This window comes from Lissotriton helveticus, chromosome 7 (genome assembly GCF_964261635.1).
Source record: "Lissotriton helveticus chromosome 7, aLisHel1.1, whole genome shotgun sequence".
NCBI lineage: Eukaryota > Metazoa > Chordata > Amphibia > Caudata > Salamandridae > Lissotriton > Lissotriton helveticus.
The window spans coordinates 399,827,070-399,849,871 of NC_136068.1; the positions used below are offsets into that span (position 1 = coordinate 399,827,070).

The 22,802-nt window shown below is 47.5% G+C and overlaps 1 protein-coding gene across 4 annotated transcripts in view; it reads left to right on the forward strand.

Moving 5' to 3' along the window:
- SH2B1 (SH2B adaptor protein 1) overlaps positions 1-22,802 on the forward strand; it is a 333,368-nt gene that overhangs the window by 238,889 nt on the left and 71,677 nt on the right. For all 4 annotated transcript variants that reach the window (XM_078652265.1, XM_078652262.1, XM_078652264.1 and 1 more), the window contains one exon: positions 21,034-21,245. In XM_078652265.1, the coding sequence (XP_078508391.1) occupies positions 21,034-21,245 (212 nt within the window). The remainder of the gene's footprint in view (positions 1-21,033; positions 21,246-22,802) is intronic.

A 22,802-nucleotide genomic window follows, 5' to 3' on the forward strand; every position in this document is an offset into this window, starting at 1 on the left:
GATTGAGGAAGATGGAAGGGCTTTCTTTGAGACAGATTGCCTTCCACGCTCCACCAAGACAGATCCCCAGCAGCTTCTCTGGAGATCCTGATTGACTACCTGAGATCTCCATTGTGTTGATAACACTGCCTGGGGAGGCACCACTGGAGCGCCCTCATGTGCCAGGGTGCATGGTTGACCAACAGAATGCATGAAGCGAACAGACCGAGCAGGCGAAGGACCTTCAGGACTGGAACGACCGCTCCATTGTAAAACAAGGGAATCATTTCCTGAATGTCGAGAATCCTTTGAGGTGGAGGGAATGCTCGACAGACAGTAGTATCCAGTACTGCCCCTATAAACAGGCTGCGCTGAGAGGGCACCAGGTGAGACTTGGGCACATTTATCGAAAAACCCAATCTGTACAACAGCTGGGTTGTTGCTTGCAGATGATGACAAACCCTCTCTGGAGACTCTGCTTTGATCAGCCAGGCGTCCAGATAGGGGAAAACTGCAATCCCCGATCTTCTGAGATGAGCTGCCACCACTGCCATCACCTTGGTGAAGACTCGAGGTGCAGTAGTAAGTCCAAACGGAAGGATCGCAAACTGATAATGTTGCAACCCTACCGTGAAACGGAGATACTTCCTGTGCGACTTCAGGATCGGGATATGAAAATACGTGTCCTGCAAGTCGATCAACACCATCCAGTCCTCTTGCTGCAGCGCTTGAAGAACCTGCGCCAGGGTGAGAATCTTGAACTTTTCTTGCTTCAGAAAAAGATTCAAGATCATGAGATCCAGGATTGGACTTAACCTGCCATCCTTCTTGGGTATCAGGAAATACCGGGAGTAGCATCCCTAACCCCTTTCCTGCTCTGGAACCACCTCTATTGCGCCTTTTCTCAACAAAGTCAGGACTTCCTCCTGCAGGAGAAGATGGACCTCCGAGCAAGCCCATTGGCAAGGAGGGTAATTTGGAGGAAATTCCCGAAAGGGAAGAGCATACCCATTTTGTACAAGATCTAGAACCCAAAGGTCCGTAGTGACTGATTCCCTATCTTGTAGAAAATGAGTAAGCCGTCCCCCGACAGGACCAGCATGACCCAGAATGCTGAATCTAGGGTTGCTTTGCAGTGGCAAGAGAGGGAAGAGGGTAGAGGAAGAGGAGGAGGGCTGACGACCTTGTGGGCGACCTCTGTTGCTGCCCCTATAAGATTTATATAGGGTGTTCTGCTGCTGCTGCTGCTGCTGCTGAGGCTGCTTGTAGGTCCGAAAGGACGACCTTCCAAAGCCCCTGTACCTTCTATAAGAAGAACCCCTAGACTGTGTCTGCAGACCCAGAGACTTAGTTGTAGCCTTGCTATCCTTAAACCTCTCCAAGGCTGCATCCGCCTTCTTTCCAAAGAGACCTGAACCGTCAAATGGAAGGTCCAAAAGAGTTGCCTGGACATCTTGCTAAAATTCCCATGATTTAAGCCATGCACTCCTCCTAGATCCCACCGAAGACCCCATTATCCTGGCTACAGAGTCCGCTCTATCAAGTCCACTCTGAATCACCTGCTTTGCAGCTGCCTGAGTGTCAGACAAGACTTCATCAAAGTTCTTTCTGTCTTCCTCTGACAACTTCGGGGCCAATTGACTTGCAGAATCCATTAAAGCATGGATATACCTGCCCAAAAGGCAAGTGGCATTACTGGATTTGAGAGCCATAGAAGCTGATGAAAATACCTTTTTAGCAGCCTGATCCAGTCTCTTAGACTCTCTATCACCAGGAGTCTGCGGAAAAGCTCCAACCGATTTCTTTGAGCATGCAGCTTGAATAACCAAACTCTATGGGGCAGGATGAGAAGATAAAAACTCCGGATCACCTGGAGCCGTCCTATATCGCCTGGCAACTGACCTCGAAACTGCAGGAGCAGAAAAGGGTTTCTGCCAAACATCCAAAATTGGCTCTGTAATAGCTTCATTAAAAGGAAGCAAAGGCTCAATGACTGTAGAAGAGAATGAAGCACCTCCGTCAGAATATTAGACTTCAATTCTGTTGTAGGGAGTTGCAAATCCAAAAGTTCAGCCGCCTTACGAATTACAACATGGTAAGGAACCACATCCTTGGAAGGAACATCAGAAGGAGGTGAAAGTTGCCATTCTGGAGATAGTTCCAAACCACTTGCCTCCCTTAGATCTTCAAAAAGGTCTTCAGACTCATGAAGCTCTCGTTCCTCCATCTCATTTTCTCTAGAATGCTGCTCCTCCAGAAACCTTTGTGCCTCACGTCTGGACCTCACCTTCGGGGGCCAACGGAGTCATACACGGCTTCGGAACCGGCGTCAAACTCTGATCCAGCGGCACCTTCGAAGTCGAACGAGGGCAAGCTGATGGCGCAGGAGATGGAGGAATCTACGTCGACGCCAGGGTCGACGTTCTCGGCGCCTGAAAATGCCATGAATGAGCGGCAGGCAGAAATGGCATGAACGGAGCTGGAGCATAAGCTTGTGTTACTCCCAAATTTAATGCCATAGGACCCATGGGACCCGAAGGTGCACCAGAGGGGTACATTGCCCTTGCAAAGACTCCGTACATCGCATTAAGGTAATGCGTCGGGTCTTGCCCTGGACCAGGAAATGGAGGGTACTCTCCTGGCATAGGCATAGGAGTCACCGGATTCGGGCCTGCCGGCGCCGACGGTGTATCCACCGGAGTCGATGGCCTTTCAGGTACAGGCACCTCTTCCAACGGAACCAAAGAGTGCTCCGAAGAAGGAGAAGGATTCGGCGACGGTGACTGCGCCGGTGAATCCACCGGAGCAGCAACTCTCACCGGGGATGGAGAAGGATATGTATAGTCCTTCCGACGTCGATGATCCTTCGAGGTTGACGACTGAGCTTCCTCCGATCGGCGCCAAGAGCCATGCCTCTTCTTCTTCTTATGTTTCTTGGACTTCGAAACATGACCTGACGTCGACTTAGACTCCGATCCCGATCTGGCCTTCGATTTCCTCCGACCTCTCTTCTCTTTACGAACCTTCGCCATAAACAGCTTGGCTTCCCTTTCTTTCAGAGCCTTTGGGTTCATCTTCCTGCAGGAAGGACAATCCTCGACATCATGGTCCGATGACAAACACCATACACAATCGTCCTGAGGATCCGTTAAGGACATATGTCCACCGCACTCCCTGCAAGGGTTAAATCCTGATTTTCTCTATGACATCTTTGAGAATAGAGAAAAAGAGAGAACAGGATACAACTGAAAACACAAAGTAACAAAACTACAGAGAGTCCCAAAAACCGTTTGCGTCAACGGCGCGGAAAAAAGGGAACTGACATCCTCACGCCGACGAGGCTCTCTTATGGATCCAGTGACATCAGCGAGGTCACAAGCGGAGTCATGCCTTTGTGACGTCGTCTACGTCCTCGTCGGCGTGGAGAGCTACAAAAGTTTCCGAATGTTGCTCGCGCAGGGGATATTCACAAGGTGAGGAATCCAATGGCAGATGTATCCATCAGAAGCTGCTGTACTCAAGGACCATGATGACCCTAATAGGACCAGACTGGCCGTAGAAATGCTGGTTCACCGATCTTTACCAGCCAAAGAACCCACACGGGAATTTGCCAGGCATACTAGATCACCTTTACTTGTTTGGTTATCAGTTCCTACAGCTCAACTTTTCATTGTTGAATTTGCCCTCTTTGCTCCTGAACTCCTTCAATATGGTCACTTGAGCCTCCTGCTGGAAAGTGAGTACATTCTGAAAGAAGCCAAATGACCATCCACAAGGGCCACTTATGACTTCAAATTGTATTGTATTGTAATTGCCTTTATATAGCGCTTATTACCCCTGACGAGGCATCAAAGCACTTTTTCGGCGAGTAGCATGCGACTCCGGAACCCATAAAGGATAAGTGTTGAATTCGTATAGTGAAATATGAAAGTGATTTAATAGGTTAGTCCATGATTTAAATGGAAAAGATTTTTCATGTGACATGTGCAGAAGAACCTAAATTATTAGACCAGGTTAGAGTTGCAGTTCACATCCATAAAGGTACAGCTTTTAACTATTACTGGTCATAAAAATTGTACTTCACAAACCTCTTTTTTCAGAGACTTGTCTTCCAAGTCTTCATATATAGTTTTAAATGTTGTTAAATAAAAACCTTTTCACCAAATAGGAGTCATTCTCCCTCCTCGGGATGTTCAGCATTATCTAGTCGAGGCTCAAGGGCCCTCCTACTCACCAGTTCACAAAGGTTTCCTGCAACATCCGTCACAGAAAGCGGCTTTCTCCTTGGGTATCTTTTTTTAATGTATTTATTTTGTTTATGAAATTACAAATCAAATTCAGATTGAGAAAGCATTCTGACATGAGAAAGAAACAAGAAACAATCCTAAATCAAGACAAATGCAGGACAAGCTTAAAAGTGAAAAGGAAAATACAATACACATCAAAAGGCATATCACTTGTATAGACATTATGACCTAGTCTAAATTCCAACATAACAAGGTTCAGTGCAAGTGACAGGGGCATCTTGAGGAGGCATCCCACTCCAGAGAGGGAAAATGGAAAGAGGGACACACTGTTAATTAGCCCCCATGTAGTAATCTGGACAGAACATCTCGGGCATTTTTATCGCTGCACTGGTTGGCCGGCACAGCAGCACTACTCCCAATTAGGTATTGCTTGCACAATCCCCAAAAGCTCTTTAGGCAGCCCGAAGGGGGCAGCAGTTTGTTGTATATTTCAGACTGTCTCCTATCAGTGGGATCAGCCCCTTGGCCCAGCGCATGACTACCCCATGCTTTTCTAGTAGCATACCCATTGCTACCAACTTCCTGTAGCTTTTATCTATACCCATATCATACCCAAGTTGGACCGGAAGGGGTTCAGGTACTAGGACATGTCCCTTAATATTGCTCATGGCATTAAAGACCTCACTCCAGAATTTAAAAATGTCAGGGCATAGCCAAGCAGAGTGCAGGAACCTAGCCTCCGGTTCAGGGCAGCGATCAGAGTGGCTAGATTCTTGCAGCCCGTAGCGAAACAGCCTAGTGGGAGTGTAATTGACTCTAGTTATGTATTTAAAATGTATTAGGTTGAGTTTGCCATTGAGCGATGTGTTTAGTTACTTCACAACAGTATCTCCAGCGCTTATCATAGAGGACCTAGCCCAGATCGCTCTGCCAGCCTAGACGGGCCTTGGAGCATGATGTTGCCTTGTGTTATAATGCGAGCAAATAATCTTGATATCAGCTTAGCAGGGGAATCTGCGTGGAAGAGATGTGTGAATGTGAGCAAAGCAGGGGGCTCCTCCATGTCATCCCCCAAAAGCCCGCACCACGCATGCCTAACTCTAGCGTACTGGAATTTATCTAAGGATGTGGGCACCAGACACTCTTTGGGCAGCTCGTCCCAGCTAAGCACAGCCCCATCATAAAAGCAGTTCCCTTTCTTAACCGCACCCAATGCTTTATGTGAGCTATGAACACTCTTTTCCATTCCTTTCGGGAACCAGGAGCACCACTTCAGTAGAATCAATGGCTAATGCAGAAGAGCGCCAGCCTGAAGCTCCAGCAGCCTTTGCCAGGCACGCGTAGTCAAGTTTATTGAGTCTAGAACGTGGTGTCGTCTAAAGGGAGGCCTAAAAAGGGACAGCTGCAGGGTGTGGGGGCCGGTTGCGTTTCTTTCGATCTGCACGTGTGGTAAGTCCTGAGGGCCATGTATCAAGTGGTATGCATGGGACGCCTGGGCCACTCTGTAGTAGAACTCCAAGTCTGGAGCCCCAAGGCCTCCTGTTGAATAAGGCAACGTCAACGTCTCCCATTTGACCCTCGGCTGCTTAGCGGCCCAGGCCAACCTTATCATAAGGGAGAATATGGTAGAAAATATATGGTGTGGCAGCATCATGGGGATATTTAAAATTAAAACAGAAATTGAGGGAGGACCACCATTTTCATAATGGAGGTACGACCTACAAGGAAAGAGCCAGTCTATTCCATCTGGAAATATCATCTTCGGGCTTGGAAATTGGTTTTCCGTAGTTTTCTGCAAGAACTGTCAGGGTTAGTGTGAATTTGTATCCCTAGATAACGAATGGGGTCTGATGACCACTGCATAGGGTAATCTAGTCTTGGAGGGGTAGTAACCGGAGTCCATGGAAAGATAACCAGTTAATTTTTAGTCCGGACAATTGTCCAAACTGTACTACCTCCGAGAGAATAGGATTGAGATTCTGTCTCGGCTTCCATACATATAGTAGAGTATCAACCACATATGCCGATAGAACCAAGCTATACCCTGGGAACTGCAGTCCCCTTTGACTATGGTACTCACGAAGTGCACAAGCCAGAGGTTTGGCTACTAAGGCGTAAAGGAGAGGGTACAATGAGCAACTCTGCAGAGTGCCCCTTGAAATGGCGATGGGGCCGTAATCATATTACATATTAGTGGAGAAGCGTGGCTCAGTGGTTAGAGGCGGCAGACCCGGAAGCTGAGATCGACCGTGGACCAGGGTTCGATTCCCCGCCTCGGCGGGCCTCGGGCTCAAAATTCCACGGACTCGACAAGTCTCGCTCTGGTGCCTACTCAACTCACGGGGTCACACTCTGCGACTCTGGGCAATAGCTTGCTTAATCTCCACTACGGCCCCTCGTGGCGGGATGCCTGGCTTTCACCTTGTGGACACCCTGCCGGGGTTTCTCACAGGGGAATACCAGGACGGGTTCCCTAAGCAAGCGCCGGGACGCTTACGGGCAGCTGTGCGCTTTACAAGTCTAGCACATTTACATTTACATTTACATTACCCAGGCGTATCCTGGCAATAGGGAGGGTATATAACACAGTAACCAATTTTAGTAAGATCTCGCCGACTCCAATACGCCTCAAAACCCCTTCATAAATGCCCACTCAACAAAGTCAAAAGCCTTTTCGGTGTCTAAAAAGATGGCCGCAGCTTCAACGTCAGAGTTGAGTTGCTGGATGTTATCGAAGATTGTACTGAGGTTGAGGGTCAACTTGCGACCAGGGACAAAGCCTGCCTGCTGCGGGCGGACCACCAGAAGAATCAAAGGGGCCTTATAGCGATTCACCAACATTTTAGCATATATCTAGGGACCTATATGATGAGCATTCCACTGAGAATTTCCCAGGTTTTAGCAACATTCTAATTAAGGCCTCACACATAGAGGAGGACATTACCTCAGAGTTGGCCTTGTCCTCATATAGGGAAATTAGGTGAGGGACCAATTGTTCTTGAAAATTCTTATCAAAATTCACTGTGAGCCCATTAATGCCCGGTGTACTGCTCGTCCGCATAATTTTAAGCTCTGCCTTGACTTCACCTGATGTTAAAGGGGCCACGAAGGGGTTCTCTGTGCTCATTCGGGAGCCACGTCATTTGGATATGCTCAAGGTAGTCCTGTATTGCGCCCTCCTCAGGGTCCCCCTGCGTTGTATACAATTTGGAGTAGTATCTGCTGAATCTATCGGCAATATCAGCACAATCATGAATAGGAAGACCCTGTTCGTCCGAACCTCAAGTTCGAGGCATGTGGGCTGCTAAATTCATATCTAGTGCATAGATCGCCGCCTAGTGTTGGGTCCGGATGATTTCACATTGTTGTCCTGGAAGAGTCTTCGAAGTATCACGAGATAGGTGGCTCCTCCCCTGGACTACAGTGCGCATGGGCATCGACTCCATCCCCAGATTGTTTTTTTCCGCCATTGGGTTCGGATGTGGTTGTCGACGTCTCCGTGACGGAACCGATAAACTTTGTTCTTATGGCCAAAAGGCCTTCGTTACAAGCGGCGGTATTGTTTGCGCACGGTCTCGAGCGTCGTCCGACTCTCGGAGCCGGAAATCTACGGAGTCAAGTAACTCTTCAGACATCGAGGCCCTCTCGTCGCAGCAAGACCCGACAACCTTAACATGGAGCGGAGCCCATTTAAGTTCTGCCCCATCTGTGGATCCAAATATCCACACATAGATGTGCATCCGGTCTGTAATAAATGCCTGTCACCGGACCACAACGAAGACGACTGCATGGCCTGCTCTAAATTCAGGTCAAAGAAGACGCTCAAGCATCGGCGCGCGGCGCGCCTCGAAGCCCAGCGAGCGACGCCGGCACCCGACGACATATTCGACGACCTCGCGTTGGAAGGCAGTAGCCATCATCTCCAAATTTCGCCTCCGTCGACGGAGGTCCAGTCCGATCCAGAGGAACACGTCCAAGGACAGGGACAGGACACTGAATACGTCGAGGAGGTAGGGGACGACGAAGAAGTTTATGGGGCCGCGGAAGATAGCTCAGAGGAAGAGCTATGCCCCGAAGTCTATATAATTCAGGCTCAGGTCACGGGTTCGCAACTCGGCCTTACCCACGACCCCGCACCGCTATCCCCGGCCCCGCCTTCTCGCCCGGCCACGGACACTCAAGCGGAGCCGCCATTGCACGTATCGAAACCGAAACCTTCGGTTTCTACGGCACCTAAGATGGCCGACGTCCAGCCGAAATCGAAACCGAAACTCACGGATTCGACAACACCTAAAATGGCCGACGTCCAGACAAAATCGAAACCGAAACTAACGGAATCGACAACACCTAAAATGGCCGACGTGCAACAAAAAATATCAAAGCCTGCTCCTTCATCGACTCCATCCACCTCTGGACCGCAGAAGTCGAAGAAGGCTGTCGAGCCGACAGCGCCGCAGAAGGTGCACAAGGACTCGTCCTCCAAGAAGGCCGTCTGTCAAGAGTCGGCCTCTGTTGCTCCGGCACAAACGTCGAAGTCTGTTCCCACGCCTTCGGACGCTCCTACGGCGCGGTCGACTAAACGCCCAGTCGAACAAAAATCGACTACAAGCCACGAGCCGAAGAACACAGGCACTGCGCATCGGCACGAAGCTGTCGGATCTGCAGCATCGGCGTCGGCGCCAAAGCCTGCAACGGAACCGCGCCACGTTGCGGCTGAAGATTCGTCGACGCACATACCGTCGACACCGAGGGACTCCAATGCCACCGGACACCAGCCGTCGGCTACAACACCCTCCGCCTCCTTCACTAAACAGGTCACCGACTCCCTCAAAAGGATTCGGGAAAAGACTTTGTCGGCAACGGCTCCCACGCCATCGGCTCCAAAACCGGTTGACACTCCTCAGAAGTCATCAGCCAAGCTTCTTTACACTCTTCCACCAAAGGTGGCACCAAAGGCATTTGCACCTAAAACGGTGCCAAAGACTTCGGCTGCTTCAGCGCTTCAGGCCTCAGAAGACCAATCTGAGCATTACATCGATGCCCAAACAGGGAAACTGACCCTTTACAAAAGGAAGATCACTTCCCAACCACTGGAATCCTATGTTATTCCACTGAAGAAAAAGAGGACAGCACAGGACATTCCTGACCTTATTGAGCCTATTCTACCACCACCAAGGAGGAGTCCATCACCTTCCCCAAACCAATCGGGGGGAGAGGATGATGATGAAGACGACCAATACAATTTCCCAGTGGACAATGACCCTGATGTTCAGCAGGACACATATGACGACACTGACTGGGGACCAAGGTGGACAGCAGGTGGTACATGATCCACAAGTTTTTGGGGCACGTACATCTCCTACAGAGGATTCTGCAGCATTTAATGCTTTAATCGAACGGGCAGCAGCGAATCATGATGTGGACATGCATGCTGACCCGGTGGAGGAAGATTTTTTGTTTAACACTTTCTCTGTCTCAGAAAGGACGGTTAAAATTCTTCCTATGCTCAAAGGTGTCCTTAAACATGCCCCAGAGATCTTTAAAGAACCTACCAGGGCACGAGTGGTCAACCCACGTATCGAGAAGAAATACAGGCCAGCTCCTGGAGATCCTGCATATATTCGAGGACAGTTGCCTCTAGACTCGTTGGTGGTCGCCAATGCCCGCAAGAGGGCAAACTCCCAAACTACGGGTGAAGCTCCTCCCCCAGACAAGGAGTCGAAAGTGCTTGAGGCATCCGGCAAGAGGGTGGCTGCGCAGGCTGCCAATGTATGGCGTATAGCGAACACACAGGCACTATTGGCGCGTTACGATAGGGCGCATTACGACACCCTAGAACAGCTCCTTCAACATCTACCTGATGAGTATAAGGAAGCGGCCGAAATGCTCATACAAGAGGGAAAGCTTATATCAAACGCTGCAATAAAGTGTGCACTTGATGTGGCAGACACAGCGGCTAGGGGAATTAACACTAGCGTCATGCTGAGACGACAAGCTTGGCTTCGTATATCTGGATTTAAGCCTGACATCCAAACTACAATCCTCAACCAGCCCGTCAATCCTGACAGACTGTTTGGCCCAGATGTAGACACCACACTTGAGAAGATTAAAAAGGACAACGAGACTGCTAAGTCCATGGGGGCACTTCAGTCACAACAATTCAGGGGAAACACTTTTCGTCGCTCAGGAGCGCGTGGTGTTACCAGAGGACACTTGGGTCAACAATCACAATTTACAAAGGGTGGTGCACAATCCTCCTACCCCAAGCAGGGTAGAGGGGGATACAGAGGTAACAGTGCCAAGGGCAGGGGCAGAGGAAACAACACCTCACGTTCCTCTGCCTCCAATAAACAGTGACTCTCTGTCACTGCCCCCGACCATCCAACACCTGTCGGGGGGAGACTCCAGCAGTTCCTGCCAGTCTGGACATCCATCACCACAGACAGGTGGGTGAGAAAACGTATCCAATACGGTTATTGTTTGGAGTTAACATCCACTCCTCCCAACATTCCCCCAAGACACCGTCCTATGTCGGCAGAGCACTTGCACTTATTGCAGCAAGAGGTCTTGGTAATGCTGCAAAAAGGCGCAATAGAGCTCGTACCAATGGAGGAGGAAGGCTCAGGGGTCTATTCCCTGTACTTCCTCATCCCAAAGAAGGACGGATCCCTCAGACCTATTCTGGATCTACGCCCACTCAACATGTATATACTGTCAGAACACTTTCACATGCTGACACTGCAACAAATTCTTCCCCTGCTAAACCAAGGGGACTTCCTAGCAACCTTAGACCTCAAGGATGCTTATTTCCACATCCCACTCCACCCATCCCACAGAAAGTACCTCAGGTTCACCATTCAGAACAGGCACTATCAGTTCAAAGTCCTACCCTTCGGGGTGACTACTGCCCCCAGAGTGTTTATGAAGTGTCTGGCGACAGTAGCGGCGCACCTCAGAAGGCAGAACATACATGTCTACCCGTACCTAGACGACTGGCTTGTTCAAGCAAAGTCGGAACAACAATGCGCCGCGGACATGTCCCACACTATTCAACTCCTTCACAGTCTGGGATTCTCGCTAAACTACCCAAAGTCGCACCTTCAACCAGCCCATGTGCGGCAGTATCTAGGCGCGACAATAAACACCCTGACTGCTATGGCTCAGCCAAACCCAGCCAGGATCAACAGCATTCAGTCACTGATCCAAAGGTTCAGACCGCAACACTCCCTACCAGCGAGAGTGTTCATGCAGTTGATAGGCATGATGGCCTCCTGCATTTTCATAGTCCCGCACGCGAGGTTGCACATGCGTCCTCTCCAAGAATGCTTGGCAAATCAGTGGACACGGGCTCGGGGACGACTGACGGACCTAGTGTTGGTGACCGGTCGGGCATACAACTCTCTGCATTGGTGGAATCCACACAACCTTTGCAAGGGACGACCGTTCCAAGAGCCTGTGCCACAGATTATCCTGACGACGGACGCATCTCTCCAAGGATGGGGAGCTCATGTGCTCCACTACACTGTGCAGGGACTGTGGTCCACTCAACAACAGAAGTTGCACATCAACTACCTGGAATTGATGGCTATCTTCATGGCGATAAAGTCCTTCAAGGTACATTTGTGCAACAAAGTCGTGTTGATCCGGACGGACAACATGACAGCCATGTACTACATCCAAAAGCAGGGAGGTACTCACTCACCACAGCTGTCTCATCTGGCTCAGAACATGTGGAAGTGGGCCATTCAGAGGAACATTTTCCTCATGGCAGAACACCTCCCCGGCAAGGACAATCAGATGGCGGATCTGCTCAGCAGGTACAGCCATCAAATGCACGAGTGGGAGATACATCCATCAGTGCTCCACCCGTACTTCCAGCAGTGGGGTCATCCAGAGATAGACCTGTTTGCCACAAGGGAAAACGCAAAATGCCAAAGCTTTGCCGCCAGGTTCCCTCATCCGCAATCGCAGGGAAATGTGATATGGATGAACTGGTCAGGCAAATTTGCGTACGCTTTTCCCCCAGCGCCTCTCATTCCGCTGGTGGCAAGAAAGCTAAAGCAACACTCGATGACTCTCATCCTAGTTGCTCCAACATGGGCACGCCAACCATGGTACACCACATTTCTAGAACTTTCCGTGGTACCGCATCAAAGGCTGCACCTCACACCCAGCCTCTTGACACAGAGCCATGGCGACATTCAGCATCCAGATCCGCAACAGCTCGATCTGGCTCCTGAGGTCTTAGAATTTGGCTACCTCAACCTGCCTCCTGAATGCATGGACATCATCCGGGAGGCAAGAAAGCCCACGACCAGAGCTTGCTATGCTGCAAAATGGAAGCGGTTTGTCATTTACTGTACAGACAACAATATCAACCCGCTAGATGCATCCATTCCTAACATCATCTGCTATTTGTTACATCTTTACAAATGCAATCTAGCGTACGCTTCCATTCGGATACATTTATCCGCCATAGCGGCTTACCTCCAGAATAGGCAGCACCTCTCTGTTTTCAGGGTGCCTGCCATTAAAGCCTTCCTAGAGGGACTGAAACGAGTCATCCCTCCTAGAACTCCACCAGCTCCTGTGTGGAACCTCAATGTGGTCCTCACTAGGCTGATGGGCCCACCTTTCGAGCCACTGCACTCCTGCGAACTTCAGTTTCTAACGTGGAAAGTGGCTTTTCTCATTGCTATGACGTCGCTCAGACGTGTTAGTGAGCTGCAAGCGCTCACAATCCAAGAGCCATTCATCCAAATACACTCTAACAGGGTAGTGCTCCGCACTAACCCCAAATTCCTTCCAAAGGTGGTGTCACAGTTTCATATCAACCAAACTATTGACCTGCCTGCATTCTTCCAAAACCCGCAAACGGTAGCAGAAAGAATGCTTCATACATTAGACGTTCGGAGGGCACTAATGTACTACATTGACAGAACACAACCCTTTAGGAAGACACAACAACTTTTTGTTGCCTTCTCAGCACAACACAAAGGCAACCCCATTTCCAAAGCAGGAATAGCCAGATGGATTGTTAAATGCATTCAAATCTGTTATCAAAAGGCTAAACGCACTTTAACAATACCCCCAAGGGCGCACTCCACACGCAAATTGGGGGCCTCCATGGCTTTCCTGGGGAACATTCCTTTAGAAGACATTTGTAGAGCAGCCACATGGTCTACACCACACACATTTACCAAGCATTATTGCGTAGATGTGCATTCCAAACAGCAAGCAGCTGTAGGACAGGCTGTTCTCAAGACACTTTTTCAAGCTTCTGCAGCTGGCACGGGCAACCGCCCTTAATGGAGGGACTGCTGTGTATTCTATGCACTAGATATGAATTTAGCAGCCCACATGCCTCGAACTGAATATGCTACTTACCAGTATGCATCTGTTCTTGGCATGTAGGGCTGCTAACATTCATATCGCCCGCCCTCCTCCCCGGTGCCCGTAGCGGCTGCAGACACTCTCTTGCATTCATCATTAGCATGGACATCCTGTACACTGTTTCACTCCATCTCTGCCACAATGGCTAAAAACAATCTGGGGATGGAGTCGATGACCATGCGCACTGTAGTCCAGGGGAGGAGCCACCTATCTCGTGATACTTCGAAGACTCTTCCAGGACAACAATGTGCAATCATCCGGACCCAACACTAGGCGGCGATCTATGCACTAGATATGAATGTTAGCAGCCCTACATGCCAAGAACAGATGCATACTGGTAAGTAGCATATTCATTATCAAATGTGCATTTCTCTTGAAGCGTAGTATGGCCGCCAGAGAAGCCCCAGGTCGTTCTCCATCTCCATACAAGGTAACTGTGGCGTATTTGCACAGATGTTTCACTTAGCTATCAGCGACCTCCTGGAACTCCTCCAGGGCAATCTTTATGCTCCCCAGTAACTGTATAGCCCTATTTCTTTGGAAGAGTGTTTCTGGGCAGAAATTCCCTGCGCTAATTTTGTTAACCCGTCCCTCAGAGAACGAAGCGCACCTGCATGTTTATCTGGATCTAAAATGCAATTTAAGTCACACCCCAGTAGCAGAGTTGCGTTTGGATCCTGCAGGAGACGGGAGCCCAGTTCACTGCGGGTCATCCTAATTGGGGCCGTATACATTGACCAATTTTAAAATACGAGCCTTCATCTGGGCCTTCCCTATAATGTATCTCCCATTCGTATCAGCTTCGGACTCATTTAGTGTAATCACTGCCTTGGGGGTGACCTATATTACGACACCTTCAACGTGAGTGGTGAACCCTGCTGGGCAAATCAGACCATGGAAGTATGTTTGTGCTACCATGCCACAGTTAAGCTGTAGGTGCGTCTCCTGAAGCATAGCGACATCAACAGAACGCCTCTTCAAATATGCAACATTATTTCAAATCTTTCTGTGGTCGTTCAGCCGCCTAACATTCCATATTACAAATAGGACCTTCTTGTCCCCTCTAGGGCCCATAGTCAGGCTTGTCATAACGCAGCTGAACCATAACAGGGAAGATGTGCATGTATATAAACCTAAATCTAGCGATCATCATTGGGTCTCTGCTAAAATGTATGTCTCTCTTACAATTCAAATAATCCCACCCACGCTATGCCCTCCCCAACTGTGCATAGACAAGATAATCCCCCAGCATAACCCACTCTTACCAGGAAAATAAGATAGTGATCTCAAAATAAAATGACACAACACACCCCTTGTGGAACACACTATGGGGCAGATGTCTCCTGTCTAAAGGCGCTCCCCATCATGTATTAGTTGGCAAAGATAACAACAACATTTCTACTGTGTTATACACATATGCTTACAACATGGACCTCCCCATGGGATAAAACCAACCATCACTGATCGCCACCCTCCGCATATCGCCCACCCAGGTCGAAGTCAAATCCAGCAAGATCGGCTGAACTGATGAAGAGCTTTAGATGAGGCTGCTGTATAATAATCCTACCATCATCAGTGCTCAAAAAATCCGCTCGCATTTGCGAGCCAGATTCGATTAGGTCGAGCCATTTTTAGGTCCTACTTGTCCTTTCTGATGAGTAGGAAGGCAGACTGACTTTTGACCTCTATCTCTGAAAGCAGAGGAAATGTGACAAGTTAGCAAGATTTAAAGGCATCTTTATTGCTCACAAAGTGAATGAGTAATAAAAATGCCTTTAAATCTTGTTAACTTGTCACATTTGCTCAGCTTCTAGAAACTGAGGTAAAGTGCATTTCAGTTAGGCCGTGTAAATTTTTTTAGTAAGTTTTGGGGGAGGGGGGCGGACGGGACACACACGCGGCTCACGTACACATAACACTCACAACCAGGCGCGCACACACACACAAACACATTCATTCACAACACTCTTTCCCAAACCTTCACACATGCACGCACCAAACAATGTAAAAAGAACTTAAATTCCACTTACCTTTAGCCAGCTCTGCTATGCCTCGGAGGTTCCAGGAGGCTTGGGACTACTGCCTTTCCTCATGGGCTGACCTAAGGTCAGCCCATGAGGGAAGGCAGGAGTCCTATCGACATCACAGAGTGGGTTGGGGTCAGGGAGACTACTGACCCCACCCCACTCTGTGATGAAGTGTCACTGATTGACACTCGATCCTGGGCGCTTCAGGGCCTAAAACTGAAGCGCCCAGGTGCGAGGCAATCAGTGACGCAATCCTTCGTCACTGAGGGGAGAGTCTCCGCAACATTTGCTGAGCTGGGAAAGTCACGCCCAACGGAGCTGTGACTTTCTCATCCCGCAAAGTTCAGTTAAGGCAGCCAGGAGCCAGCGCTAAATGCGCATGTGTGTCTCCTGGCTGCTTAAACTGAAAGTGAAAGGTGTCTGTCAGGCTGACTTTTGTTCAGCCTGACAGACACTGTTCCTATGGGGAAAAAGGGGGCGGGCCCTTCCGCCCAAATGGACCAGCCGCACCTGGTGTACTCTCAATGGTGTACTCTCAATTTTGCAGGATACATCATATTGTTCTCTATCTGCATATCATGAAGCTTCCTCTAGACTGGTGCAAAAAGCCGCCAAGGGTCCTGCCTCTGCTGGGTAAAATCAGGATATAAGGAGAGAGCCATGTTTTCGTAGCGCAGTTCCTGCAACTCCCGGGCACTCCAGAGCGCGCTATTGCGATCTCTGTAATTCAAGTGCCTTGTTATGACTGGGCGTGGTGGCGCTCTGGGCACCGGACGGGGAGCAAGCCAGCGGTGCGTCATCTCAACAACAAACGGGGCCGGACTGGCCATTGGGGGCACCGGGCAAACCCCCAGTGCGCCGCACGGGTGGGGGCCGGTTTTGGGCCCCTGTGGGCCGTTTTTGTTACAGGGCCGTTTTTGCAGCATAGCTGCAAATTCGCCCTGTACCAAAATCGTCCGAAAACCGGCCCCGGCAAAGAGTTCGGCGGCACCTCCAACCCCCCAAGTGAGTGGGGTGGGGGCAGCTGAGCACTTTGCCAGGGCCGGTTGTGGTTCCCAGTCCGGCCCTGACAACAAACATACTGGAAAAACAGTATCTACCCAGCAGAGAAGTTAACAACTGTTCCAAAAAAGAGCTCCATATTAAGGATGTTGGTGGACTCTGCGATTCCAACAATTATATTGGTCTGCCTTGAGCGGGCCTCCAGGTCCTTGGCCTTAGCCTGCAGGGACTTAAGTTGCTTGTCCAATGCAGTGTGGGAGAGCGATGCAGAGTTCAAGGTGTCTTCAGCATCGGAGACCCTTCTTTCGACCATATTTAAGTGCTCAGAGTGCAGATCTAGACACTCGTTCATCCTGTCCATGCGGAAGAAAAGAGAATCCCTTTTCCCATCTATTTTATTAAACTACTTTGCATGGCCGCCAAGATTTGTTGAATGTCTGGGTTGAATCGCCCACTTCAGACCCTGATTCAGAAGCGCTTTTATCCTGTTCCATCTGTCTGCTTGATTTACTTGGCTCGAATGGCAGCTTTGATTGAGATTTTTCGGGCATTTCCATGATAATGATGTCCCATAGGCCCCAATGCTGTGCGAATCATGCTACCAGCCCCAGAGTTTACTAGTGAGCAGCGCTCTCCCCAAGCAAACACAGGGCTCAGGGGATAGAGACCAGCTTTGATGAAGGCCTTTGCGCCACCTAAGAGTAATCTGTGTTCCAGATTGGGGCTGGATGGGCCCTTTCAGCGCAGAGCAATGTGCCGTTTTTTCCGCCACAGGAGGGTCAGCAGCAATGGGCGCAGAAGGCCCCAAAGGTGCTGAGGACAGCAAGGAAATGGCCAAATCCAAGGAGAGGCGGTCACAGTAAGATCAAGGCCCACAGGGCAGTCCCCATCAGGCCCCGTCTGAGCCCAGCGGGGAACCAATCCCGGCTCAGCCGCCGCACCAACGCCCGGCACGTTACCGTCAGGCCTCTCCCAGTTGTCTATGCTGCTGTGCCTCTCAGTGAGCCTCGGGACGCAATGGCCGACCCCAAGCCTCTGCGCACCGTCATGTGAACCTTTTCCGCTCTCGATCAGGAGGTTGCGCTAGCAGCCTGTGCCGGCTCATGATCATTGCGTTCACGACCTGCAGGTCCCGCCAGGCATCTAGCACCACGACCCCCCCAGAGTAGATTTTCCGGCAACAGCAGCGGACGGGCACTGGCAGACAGCAGGCAAGTAATCACGGTGTGTAGAAGCCTGTAATCTGTAGGATTTTTAAGGATTATGCGCCAGGATGACCGGGGGAGTTTAGTACGCGGCCATCTTGCAGTCAGGCAAGGTCCACCCCATCCGTAGCTATCATTTCAAGACGCAACGCAATTCAAGATGTATGTTCCTGGGAGCCGTAAATGCAAAGTAATCATGCAGATACACTCAATGTTTCTTCCGATAATAATCTCTGATTTCCACATTAATCCATTTAATTACCTACTTTCTCTCAGATTCCAGCCTCTTCAGCTGCAAGATCACTCCACGCACCATATGTCCAGGGAGGGCTAAAATAATTTGTAGACAAAACAAAAAATGTAGGAAAACCAAAAGGTTTCAGGGCATCACCCCATATCAACCGAGATAGCTTGAATCCAGTAGCGTAGCGAGCACGAGACCTACTTCTGGGCATACCCTACCCAGTAAGAGCGACTTATAGCAACACAAAAAGATGATGGATGGAGTACCGAACATTGTCAAGCATTCACCCCCAGTCACAGATCTGTTTTAAATCCAATTATTGCCACATTGTACATACGCTGTATTGCTACGAAGGATTGTGACTGAGGTTTTTCTTGTTTCTTGGTTATTTGTTGACTTTTTACTTTTACATTAGTGGTTTTCTAAAGAAAATAAATGGTATTTCACCAATATAGGCTTTATATAGGCTATTAAACTATGTTTTAAATGAGAAAATGTGCCTTATCTAACAAAGGCCAAGAAAGAAAGAGCTTTCAATCTTTTGTATTTCATTATTAATCACCAGTGGAGAAAAATCTAAATATTAGGAATGCCCAGATAAATTTAAGTGTGGTTTCCAGTGTTCAGCGCCAGCACTTAATTGTCTACACTGGCACTTATTACAGTCTGCCACATGGTGGCTGTCTGTCTAATTTAGAGATGAGCACAGCAACAGTTGCTAATTAAATATTCATTAAAATAATTAATACCTGCCACCCAAGCCATGCTTATAGCTTTGGGAGCTTCAATAGTCTGAATTGTCCCACTTGTAAGATTCTGATGATTAGGAATTGTGTTGGTACTGTACTTTGGCAGCCATGGCATGACTACGGGTGTTACAAGCCGCACTGGACTGCTGACGGGGAACCCAGCATTTAATATTATTATTTTAACAAATTAAGCACTGACAGTCGGTATCCAAGAACTGTGCTGGTGAACATCCGATACTATCAGATTAAGTAGAACATGGAGGCCACTGCTAATAGACAAAATGACTTTAAAGTAGCTAATGAATTACATTGTCCAATATGTTCAGATACCTTATTTGAAACTTCTAAGCATTGAAGGAAATTCAGATAAAGGGTTCATTTATTTAAACATGTGGGTGTTCAACCTATGCTTATGAAACCTGCCACATTGAGTGTTGGTTGATCGTTCATTCACAGTCTTATCAGATATTGACTGCACACAAATATCGTAGAAAAGTGCAAACGAAAAACGTCAAGAAATGAACATCTGAATGTTTAAAATGTTAACATGCATGATTTCAATGCATTTCTTAATAGCTCAGTGTCTGTTTTTATAGGTTCATTGCACATATTGGCTCGAATTTTACTGGTGTTGGGAGAGGGGTGTGGACAGCGTGCCATTCACCCTTTCCAAAAACAGGTGTACAAGATTACACCATGACTAGTTTGGGAACCTTTTCTAGTGAAAAAGGGCGGAAATTCACTGGCAGGGTAGGGGTAGGTGGGAATATTAATTAGCAGGGGGGTTGATAAAAAGGAGCAAAAATAGGTTTCAAAATCATCACAAAATAGTTTTCAATTGAGACAGTTTCATGCATTTTTCTCTCTTGTCTCCATGATTGAGCTCAAAGTCTTTTCTGTAAATGTTAAGGGACTGAATGATTCAGGCAAAAGAAAACTAAATTATCGTTAGCCCTTGACCACGTTCCTTCAATAGAATGATAGCACGACACACTTGAAAACTTGCCCCAGATAAAAAGCGGTTCTGGTTTACTTTGACTCTGGGATCAGCCTCATTAGTCATGTTATGTATAGAGGCGTATCAATTCCAACCTCGAATAAGATTCTCGGGTGATATTTTGAGAACCGCGCAAGACTATGGAGGCAGATGGGTAGCCGCTGCTCTTCAGGATAAACTAGGACAGTGGTGTCGCATAATGGCTTATTATAATATGATCCAAGAATACTTTGCGAACTAATCGCAGCGTTGATAGATTTCCCTTAATTATAAATGTATTGGACTTTAATTTTCTTTAGTCCATTACCCTCGATTCTTCTAAACTTGGTGGGACCCAGAGAAAGCTGCGAACTGCCATAGCTCTGCATGCTCTTAACTCTTAGATGAAACTTATTGATCCATGGAGGGCCCTTAATAGCACTTTATAATATGAAAATGTATCGCATTTGGCCAATATGGCCTTTAAATAGGCTGATAAAATATGGTTTAGATACGAAAATGTGACTTCCAACAAAAAGGGGACAGAATTCATCTTGTACAAAGTGCTCCAGAATCCTGCATTTGGCGGAATAGGTAAGTCCTTATGATTTTAGTAGAAGGTCCTTGAAGGAGACCTAGGAATACAGGTAATTATCAATTCCTTTTTCAGATTTCAGTCTTTCATAATTAATGAGCAGTGGGAAAAAGGTCTAAATATTAGGAATGGCAAGATCAGTTGAAGTAATACAATTTTACAAGTTGATTTAGTAGGTTCTCCTAAATTAGCCATATTCAGGGAACCCATATATCCAAGCCTCAACCTCAGAACATTACAATAGGTAGGACATGTAAACCTCGTTGCGCATGGTGTCAGATCATTGCTTCGCTATTTCTTCCATTTCGCCTTAAAGACTTGAGTGCTTGAATTAATTTGTTTATTTCAGCTTGATTTCCTTGTCTTTTCGAAACATATTTATTTAGTAGACTGTTTATTTGATTTTGCATTTCAGATTCCTGCAAACATTATTAGTGTACTAAAAGGTACTCTCCATAGCTGGTTTACTAAAATACTTAGACATCTGCTTATATATATTTAGAATAGGTAGAAGCTGGTTTGTAGGCAGCAAACATTTACTTGCCACTGTGACTCCTTAGTTCTCTGAACATTAAAAGGTTTTATCATCAGGCACTTTCCTTTTGTCTGTTCACAGAGTCATTCATGTTCCAGGGAGACCCAGATCCTGCAGAGGGAGAACACCCTCTGTCAGAGTACCACTGGTTCCACGGCACCCTCTCCAGACTGAAGGCTGCTCAGCTGGTGCTGGCCGGGGGCACCAGTAGCCACGGCGTCTTCCTGGTCCGACAAAGTGAAACGAGGCGGGGGGAATACGTGCTGACCTTCAACTTCCAGGGAAAAGCTAAGGTGGGAAATGGCTGTCTGAGTTTTTTCTTCGCTCTTGCATATATTTCTGCCTTTTATATCAGTCTGTCTCATCCATTGGATTCTGGTCCATTCGTTTCTTCCATGGCATTCTTTCCTTTGCCCTTGTAAACCAGGCTTGCTGTCACAAATCCACCCTCGAGGATCTGTTCACCAACAGTAACCAAGCAAAGATTTCAAGTTAATGGCACTTCATAGCTAGCTAAGACAAGCATTTCTAAGTACCCAAATGGTTTATAATTCGGATTTAAATAATTCTTTATAGCATGGGTACTCAAACATTTTCCCTGGGGCCAAAATGTGTGGTCTATGATGTGACTGAGGGCAGCATTGATGCCTGCAGGGTGGTGCTCAGGGGGTAGGGAGGGGTGGTTGGCGGTAAGGTGGGTGTAGGGGAAGCAAAGCATATACACCTAGTGGCTGAACTGCACAATGTGAAACCAGAAAACCTGGGATTAATCCTGACTTTCTCCCTTACCCAAATTGTGTGATACTATACAGTATTTTTATATAACTTTTGCTCATTTTCTTCCTTACCACATATAAGAAGACCTTGAAATAAATGAATTCGGGATATGCACTTTACAATACCTTCTCTAGTGATTGATTCATTAAACTATTAAGTTGTTCGTGTAGAATAGGAATCCAGGCGACCCAAATAGTGTACATAACTGATCTGCATCTTAGTTCACTATTGGCATTGTTGTCAAGGTGGGGAGAAGAAAGAAGGTTTCTAAATTCATGTTTGAAAACTCACTTTAAAAAAAATATTCCTCATAGCACGGATATAATCTGATGTACTGAGGTGAACCGGCTGTGCATGTTAATGAAATCACACTTTTTGAATTTCGACGAACTTTATCATTTTTTTAAAAACTTTTGCTGCAAGAAGTCTTTAAAAATAAAAGTATCCCTAAAATTAGGCGGTGCAGGGTACCCTAATTATTTCCATTATTTAACTTAAATGAACAAGAAAGCATTTATTTCAAAGTTAATTGCACATCTTATTTTTTTCTTAGTGCCGAGCCCTGGGCTGCTGTTGACATGGGGCCGAATGTAAAGGAAAAGAGGGCTGCACTTTGAGTATCACTGCTTTATAGCAGTGTATCAGCGCACAATTTGTAACTGTGGACTTCGAAATGTAGAAAATCAGTGTAAATGCACTAGGCAATGTACAGGAATGGACAGGATATGGCTCTCTCAAACTAATAAATGACAGAGTAATAAAAACTATAATTACATTGATGGCATAAATGTTGCATAGAGACATGGGATAGAGCAGGGTACTCCAAACTTGTTAAAGATTGCTACTTCTGATCAATGAAAATAGTCCTGAGCTACTAATGACTTTCAACAGTTGTTGCAGTAGTGACCACATCAGAGACAATCACAATTGTGGCCACACCTTGCATGATTACTGTTAGTGGCCACCCAAAGGAGTGTCACAATATTGAGAAAGGACAGTCCATATTCTATGATATTTTAATAGAATATCATTAACATACATAAATATCATTAACATACATAAATAGGTAAGTA